At 44.8% G+C, this 8511-nt stretch overlaps 1 protein-coding gene across 2 annotated transcripts in view; it reads right to left on the bottom strand.

The window, feature by feature from the left end:
* Nucleotides 1-2343: 2343 nt before the first annotated feature.
* The window catches only part of LOC120928971 (putative N-acetylated-alpha-linked acidic dipeptidase), a 111735-nt gene continuing 105567 nt past the window's right edge, over nt 2344-8511 (bottom strand). For both annotated transcript variants that reach the window (XM_040340126.1, XM_040340125.1), the window contains one exon: nt 2344-2664. In XM_040340126.1, the coding sequence (XP_040196060.1) occupies nt 2475-2664 (190 nt within the window). In that variant the 3' untranslated portion in view covers nt 2344-2474. The remainder of the gene's footprint in view (nt 2665-8511) is intronic.

Raw genomic sequence — 8511 nt, 5'->3', positions numbered from 1 at the left:
CATGATACTGAAGTTATATTTATAATTTCTTCAGTCAACCCAGTAACGTGTTCATTATCATCATGGATGTGGAGATAGGCCTGAAGTGATGGCTTTCCTGACTGTTGTTGGGGGGAAGATGTGCAATGATGGTGACCTTGCAAGAGGACCTTCCCCAGGGCTCAAGTCCTGTGGGAACGGAGTTCCTGCACTTTTTTCACAGCAGGAACTCGGTTCCCTTTGCAGGACTAGAGCAGCCGAGAGCTGCTGAGCCACCCGAGCCAATCCTTCACTAAGCGACGATGCCCAGCTCGAGTCACTGTCAGGGGCAGGCGAACCTTAGTAATCCTTTATGTTACTGGTTGCTTCCTGTATATGGATTTATCAGGTAGTGTGCAGGTATTCCATCACTTCCGATACCGCAATGTCTCCTGGGAGCTTTTGTCATTGTTCCCAGGAGACATTGTGGAGGTCTGGGGGATTTAGAAAGAACTTCTTTCTAAATCCCGCGATAACTCGCGGCAGACCTCCCCAATGTCTCCTGGGAACAATGACAAAAGCTCCCAGTAACAAAGGATTACTAAGGTACAGTGGATCGGAAAAAAAAACATGCGGTTTAGTAATTATGCATATGAGCGTATCTTTTTTTTTTTTTGGTGGGGGAGTGGATCTTGGGTGGGAGTTCCCACATTTTTGCCCCCAGGACTTGACCCCTGACCTTCCCGGAGAAAGCCAGTATGAAGGCTGGTTTCTGGCAAGGGCCTGTTGATGCTCCTGGAGAGGATTTACAGAAGCCTAGGAGATTGTACAGAGGGCACAGGAACCGGCAAGAGAGAGAAGCCTGTGAACCAGTTAAGATGCTGCCTACAGTGTTGACTGAGAACTCTCAAAGGAGGGGGTGGACTGAAAAAAAAAATGATATGAAGGTTGGAGGGACTAAGGACTCTGATGAGAATGGGTTGAGAAACACTGGTCTATATAATTACTAAAAAAATACCCTTTCCTAAATAAATTTCAACCGTTCATAACAAACTGACAAGACAATCTACTTAAACTATAACTAAAGGAAAGCTTTTTTTTTGGTTTTAGATGCAGTGGAAAGGGATTAGAACACCCATCAGGGGGCAGATTCACGTACCTCCGCGCATCTTTCCGCTGGGCGCAGCGTATCTAAGATACACTACGCCGCTGTAACCTTTTTTTTCGAATCCTCAAAGAATTTGCGCCGTAAGTAACGGCGGCGTAGTGTATCTTTGGTGTCGTAAGGGCGCGGAATTCAAATGGCTGTGATGTGGGCGTGTTTTATGTAAATACGTCGTGACCCGACACAAACAACGTTTTTTTTTAACGGCGCAGGCGCCGTCCGTGGGGGTATCCCAGTGCGCATGCTCGAAATTAAACTGGAACAAGCCAATGCTTCCGACGGTGACGTCATTCTACGCAAATCCCTATTCGCGAACGACTTACGCAAACAACGTAAAAAATTAAAATTTCGACACGGGAACGACGGCCATACTTAACATTGAGTACGCCACCAAATAGCAGCTTTAACTATACGCTGGAAAAAGCCGAACGCAAACGACGTAAAAAAATGCGCCGGCCGGACGTACGTTCGTGGATCGCCGTAACTAGCTAATTTGCATGCTCGATGCGGAATTCAACAGAAACGCCACCTAGCGGCCAGCCGAAAAAATGCACCTAAGATCCGACGGCGTACTAAGACGTACGCCTGTCGGATCGATCCCAGATGCCGTCGTATCTTGTTTTGTGGATGCAAAACAAAGATACGATGCGGGAAATTTAAAATTACGCCGGCGTATCAATAGATATGCCGGCGTTATTCTTTTGTGGATCTGCCCCCAGGTTTTTATTGCTGCCTGTGCCACTGGATTACCAGAGATTTACCCTCTCCATTTGTCCCGTTTACCAAGATCACCGAAAGTGAAAGAAAATCCCGACCCTGGTGTCACTTTGGAGAGATTTCCTTTCACTTCTTGTTTTAGCTGTGGCACAGAAAGTGCAGCGAAATCTTCCCAATGGGACACAGATTAGAACCCTCCCACAATGGAAAAAAAAATGTTTTACCTTTAATTCTACTTTAAAATAAGACAATAGGTATGCAATGTGAGGGTATCCCTAAACAATTCATATTCAGTGAGCTAATCTATCCCTTTGTGTGGTTTTTGGTAAATTAGCAGATTTAAGAAAATTTGACTTTGTAGTCAGGGTATGGGGGAAGATATGACATTTTGGAGAAGTCGTGAAGAATCTCTGGGGAAGTCATTCAAAACCTTTTATTCTATAAAGTTTAAACAAAATATAACAAATCATTTAAAAATTTAATTAATAACGACAAAGCAATTGTGCAAAATGAACTTCAGCTTTTTATTTAAAATGTATGGTTTTAATAATGAATACATTAGGCACACTTGGCATACAGTTAGTAAAGTGTTCAGATTTACAATCTTGTGACGATAGTTGGGGGTGCGATACGTTCATGACGTCTCTTCAAGTGTCTGCGCTGCGGCCTGGACAGTAAATGCAGCCACTGAAATTTGTTTCTTTACTTCGTCCCATGCAGAGGCTTGGTCTTCCTTGCTCGCAATATCAAACAGTGCATCGTATATCCCGGGGAAAGATTCACCTGCATATTTATTATGGCTGCTTGGAGCAAAGATGACGTGTCTGGGGGAGAGAAGCAAACAAATCGCAAAGTTTAGAAGTCATACACCATGGAAGTCAAAGTAGATGTAAACCCAAGCATGTCGTACAAACTGGTAAAAATAAATAAATTATATCATATATATACAGTGGGCTAGATTCAGAAAGCCCGGCGTATTTTTCTGCTGACGTAACGTATCTCAGATACGTTACGCCGCCGTAACTTAGGGCGCAAGTTCCGTTCTCATAAAGAACTTGCGCTCTAAGTTACGGCGGCGTAGCGTATGAGGTCCGGCGTAAGCCCGCCTAATTCAAATGTGGATGATGTGGGCGTGTTTTATTCAAATTTAGTGTGACCCCACGTAATTGAAGTTTTTTACGAACGGTGCATGCGCCGTTCGTGAAAGAATCCCAGTGCACATGCTCGAAATTACGCCGCAAATCGTCAATGCTTTAGACGTGAACGTAACTTACGTACAGCCCTATTCGCGAACGACTTACGCAAACAACGTAAGATTTTCAAAATTCAACGCGGGAACGACGCCCATACTTTACATTGCTTACGCCTCATATAGCAGGGGTAACTTTACGCCGGAAAAAGCCCAACGTAAACAACGTAAAAAAATGCGCCGGGCTGACGTACGTTTCTGAATCTACCTAATTTGCATATTCCTTGCCTAAATCGACGGAAGCGCCACCTAGCGGCCAGCGTAAATATGCAACTAAGATACGACGGCGTAAGAGACTTACGCCAGTCGGATCTTAGCCTAATTTCGGCGTATCTTGCTTTCTGAATACAGAAAAAAGATACGCCAGCGCAGCTTTGAATTTACGCGGCGTATCAATAGATATGCCGGCGTAAATTCTTTCTGAATCTAGCCCAGTATGTGTATGTAGCGGATGGTTGCTACTAGTTACTAACATTCACCACATCACCCTGCTGCCAGACCTCCATCTATCATCTCAGAGACAATGAACAATCATTTGCGTTGTTTTGTTTTCGTTTATTTGGGGGATATAACTTGGTTGGGGAAAGGGTATGAGATGCCCATAGTTTAGATCACTTTGCCATCATATTTAAGAATTAATTGAATGAATTGAGCTTTTGAAGAACTGATAGACTCTATTCACTGTCCCTTCCCCTGCATAAACTCCTGCAGACCTTTGCTCCTCCTCTACATCAACTCCTGCAGACCTTTGCTCCTTCTCTGCATCAACTCCTGCAGACTGTCACTACCAGGACTCCTCTCCTCCTGCACAAAACTTCACTGTGACCTATAATGCTGCGTACACACCATCACTTTATGTGATGAAAAAAAATGACGTTTTTAAAAACGTCACTTTAATTGACTGTGTGTGGGGGAAAACGTCGTTTTATGTCTTGTAAAAAACGACCAAAAAAAATTGAAGCATGCTTCAATTTTATGTGTCGTTTTTCAAAAGTGCACTTTTTACTTCACAGAAATTGACCGTGTGTAGCAAAAAAACTTCGTTTTTTAAGACGTTTTTTCATCCACGCATGCCCAGAAGCTACTTATGAAGCGAGCTTCAATGGTAAAACGTGGTGGAACGTAACCTCGCTTTGCAAGAACATTGTGAGAAAAACGATGGTGTGTAGGCAACTTCGTCTTTGAAAATTGAAGTTTCAAAAACGTCATTTTTTACTTCACAGAAAGTGTAGTTTTTTTTCATCACATAAAGTGATGGTGTGTTTGCGGCATTAGTCTTCCCGCCTCATCATCTTCACTCTGAATAGTCCTAGATGCTTGCTGACTGGTTAGTATGCCAGGGGCCTGCAGTATCCCTTCTTGTGGCCTAGTAGTTTAACAGCTTGCATTTGTTGGTGGACTACTGAACCACAGCTAACCCAACTTGCAAATCCTGTGCCCGCAGGCCACATCGATTTGACACACAACCTCACAGTCTCTCCTCTGGCCTTGCACCCAGTTCCCCTGGCATGCCTCCTCCAGATTTCCACTGTGCCTCACTCACCGACCTTCTCCTGCCCTGAGTCAGTGGTGAAGAACTTAACCGGACATGCAGTCCAATCACTTCTCCAGCCCTCCTTCTGTTCCAGGACACCTCTTACACGACAGTGTAAGTATGGGGCTCCCTCCCAGCTCCCTGGCTCCTCCGCAGAGGCACGCACCCCCCCCCCCCCAAGATGGGGATGAGCCTCCTGTGATCTAGCACTCCATTCTCCATGTCTCCCAGCCGACCACTCCCCTCCAGTGGGCTGGACCCAAGCTTAAGTAGGAGGCCTGTCCCCTGCCAATTTCAGTTGGGGATTGATCAGGGCTATTTACATGAGCTCCCTGTCACTCCAGTCCTCAGCCCTACCCCTCTTCCAGAACATTCTCCCTGGAAGCAGGGGCGGCGCCCAATAACTGAAGGTGGTCACTCACTGCTACACTAACCACTTCCTGCCCCCAGATCAAAACAAGCAGGCCTAGCTTGAAGCATAGGCCTGACCAGCTTACCACACAAAAATCCTCACCTCTAGCACCCATCTATGGTAGAGGGTGCTACATATATATATATATATATAAATAAAAAAAATATCAGATGGATAGATTTTGATGAAATCCTGCCGCCACTACCTCTCCACATACACGCACTTCAGCAACTGCTACATATCATTTCTTAGAGGTGGTTATTTGATAGTGACAATGGTGGGAAATGTCCATGTACAGTAATACAGTACATGCACAGTTGCTTGTAGCCCCTATTGGGAGAGCATGACACTGTATGAGAACACCTTGGAGGCAGGGACAGAGCTGTGTCACCCCATAACAGTATCACTACCCACACAAGGGCCTTCATGGCATGATTACCTAGTGTAATTTTGATGAAAAGAGCAGCTTTAAAAATTGTTGACCTATATTTATAAGTAATTGGACATTTTAAAGTTTATCTGATATTTTTGTGACCGGGTTTAAAGTGGAACTCTGGCCATAAAACACAAACAAAAAAAGGACTCTCTATCCTCCAGGATCTCAATAGCTGTAAAACTAAATAATACCAACCGAAATCTTCTATCTTTTGTCTGCCTGTGCTGGTCAGGAAGACCAGTCTACTTACCTGCACCCATGTCATCAAGATGGAATGTGGACACTGCTAGAAGTACCCGTTCACATACCAGCATATTCAGATTTATTTATTTTTTGGTTTGCCAGAATTCTGCTTAAATATAGGTTCTTATTAAAATAAATGTTTGAAGCAAATGATTTAGACCTGCTCTGTGAAATAGCAGATAACCCTGGGCCATATTCTCGTACTTTCTGCGGCGGCATCGCGTAAGCTATTTACACTACGCCGCCGCAACTTACTGGAGCAAGTGCCGTATTCCTCAAGCACTTGCTCCGTAGTTTGCGGAGGCGTAGTGTAAAAGGCCTGGCGTATCCCCGCGTATTTCAAAGGGGGCGGCTTATATTTAAATTAAGCGCGCCCCCGTTTCGATCGAACTGCGCATGCGCCGGGCTAAAAATAGCCCAGTGCGCATGCTCCAGTTCTCGGTGGAAAACTTTACATCAATGACGTACACGTGTGCGTCATTGACGTAAAGTCATATTCAAGAACGACTTAGTAAAACGACGTACCCGACGGGAAAAGACGACGCGGACCCGACGCCATACTTAACATGGCATACGTGGGACTGGCGTAAGGTTACCCCTCATATAGCAGGGGTAACCTTACGCTTACGCAAACGACGTAAGCGACGGTTACGCGACGCGATTTTGTTCGTGAATCGGCGTATCAGGCTCATTTGCATAAACAAATGAGACCTGAACGTAAACGCGGCCGGCGGCGAATTACATTTAAGATCCGACAGTGTAAGTGACTTACACATGTCGGATCTTCAGCGTATCTATGCGAAAATGATTCTAGGAATCACTCGCATAGATACCCGGGTCAAAAAAGTGATACGACGGAGTTTCCTGAGATACACCGTCGTAACTCTACTGAGAATATGGCCCCCTGTATCTTTCAGCCCTCCTGTATACAAGAGCAGTAGCCTATTGATATTGCTTGGTGGACGGAAAGAGTAAATGAACCCACTAGCTGTAGGTAGGCTCTTGGCACTATACTTTCACATTATGGCACACTCACTTCTGGATCTGCCCTACTTTGCAGTCCAAGGGCCACAGCTGTGGAACGCGCTACCAACGAACATCCGCATGGGAAAAAAAACACAGCGCTTTCAGGAAAAAACGTAAGACCCACCTCTTCTGAAAGATCAGGACTACACTGGATGCAAAGCTTCTTGAGGCGATTTAGTTCGCATTTGTAGCCCTATACAAGTTACTCACACACTCACTCAATGTTGACATTTCAAGGCTTTCTATTGCAGCCATCTTTATCACAGCTTTTTCCCGGTTCATACAGTATGTTAGTATGCGTTTTTTTTCTATAAGCTCTTAGTTTGAGTTATTATGCTAGTGTTTACTGTAATGTATTTTTTAATAGAATTTACATTACAATAGAATTTTGAATATTTTACAGCCTTCCTCTTTAATTTTTTTTGCTACAGAATTAAAAACAGAGAATCACAGATTAGCCACTAGAGGGAGCTCTGTACTTGTGTAGCACCTGGTTACTTCAAAGTACCGGTGCTATTTAAATTTAGAGGGAGATCAGAGTGTTAAAGTCTGATCTGGTTAAACTGTTCAAATTGGGTCTCTGTCTCAGCTTGCCTGTGCTGTGGGCTCATTCTGTTGTGCTGGGGTGTTCTTCCCACCCCAGTGCAGTAGATGGCAGCAGTGGAGTCGTGCTCTTTCCCAGCAGCCAATCAGGAGGGTTGAGTCTCGTGTGCATGCTGGGGGAGGGTATTTATGGGGCAGACACCATTAGTCTGGGTCCTTCTTCAAGTGCGGCATCCACCTTTAGGGTGTCTGCACCACGGCGCCCCGGCTTATGGCCTACCATTTAAGTCGTGGCCGTGAGCCCAGTGGTCGACTGGGTTCCCAATCCTGAAGATCCCAAGCGGAGAGCCAATGAGAGGCTGGCGATCCAATAGGTCTTGACAATCCACTGGGGATCGAGGTATCCGGACACTGAGAGGCTGGTCATCTGTCAGTCGGTACCTGAAGGCAATTTGAAGGAGATCCAGGCGTAATTTCACCATGGAGGTTTATCTCCGCAATCACAATCAGGAGGGTCTGTGGCAGAGGTTTCTCACTGAGTTCATATCCAGGAGGGTCTGTGGCAGAGACTTTTCCTCAAAGGTTTGAGAGATACTCTGGCTGCCAGGTCAGTGAGAGAGGCCTGTCCTCCAGATACGCTATTCCCACTCAAGCAGGAGTGGCGCAAGAAGTGTTACACGTGGGAGCAGGACTGTTTCCCTATCGCTACACCTGAATTTGCTATTCTCCTTCTTCCTTCAACTCTACCTTCTTCACCACAAGTTTTATTGTTTTTACCCGGCTGGGTAATAAAGAGCACAGCAAAAGACACCTGTTGCGGACATTCCTTTACTTCTACTATATGCACCATACACCCCTAGGAATTCGGAGAGCTACGAGGTAAATGTGCCACCCAAAACAAACCAGCAGCTCCTCCGCGGGTAGTGCTACACTTGATTCATATTCTTTCCTTTTCCTGACTTTGATGCTAACATATCGGTTACATAAGGAGTGAATTGCTTTTACAAAATTTACAAACTCTAATGCCGCGTACACACCATCACTTTATGTGATGAAAAAAAATGACGTTTTTAAAAACGTCACTTTAATTGACCGTGTGTGGGGGAAAACGTTGTTTTGTGTCTTGTAAAAAACGACCAAAAAAAATTGAAGCATGCTTCAATTTTATGTGTCGTTTTTCAAAAGTGCACTTTTTACTTCACAGAAATTGACCGTGTGTAGCAAAAAA

The sequence above is a fragment of the Rana temporaria genome, chromosome 2 (genome assembly GCF_905171775.1).
Source record: "Rana temporaria chromosome 2, aRanTem1.1, whole genome shotgun sequence".
In the NCBI taxonomy this organism is placed as follows: domain Eukaryota; kingdom Metazoa; phylum Chordata; class Amphibia; order Anura; family Ranidae; genus Rana; species Rana temporaria.
The sequence above is the reverse complement of the archived record's forward strand: the minus strand, read 5'-3'. Positions and strand labels throughout refer to the sequence as shown.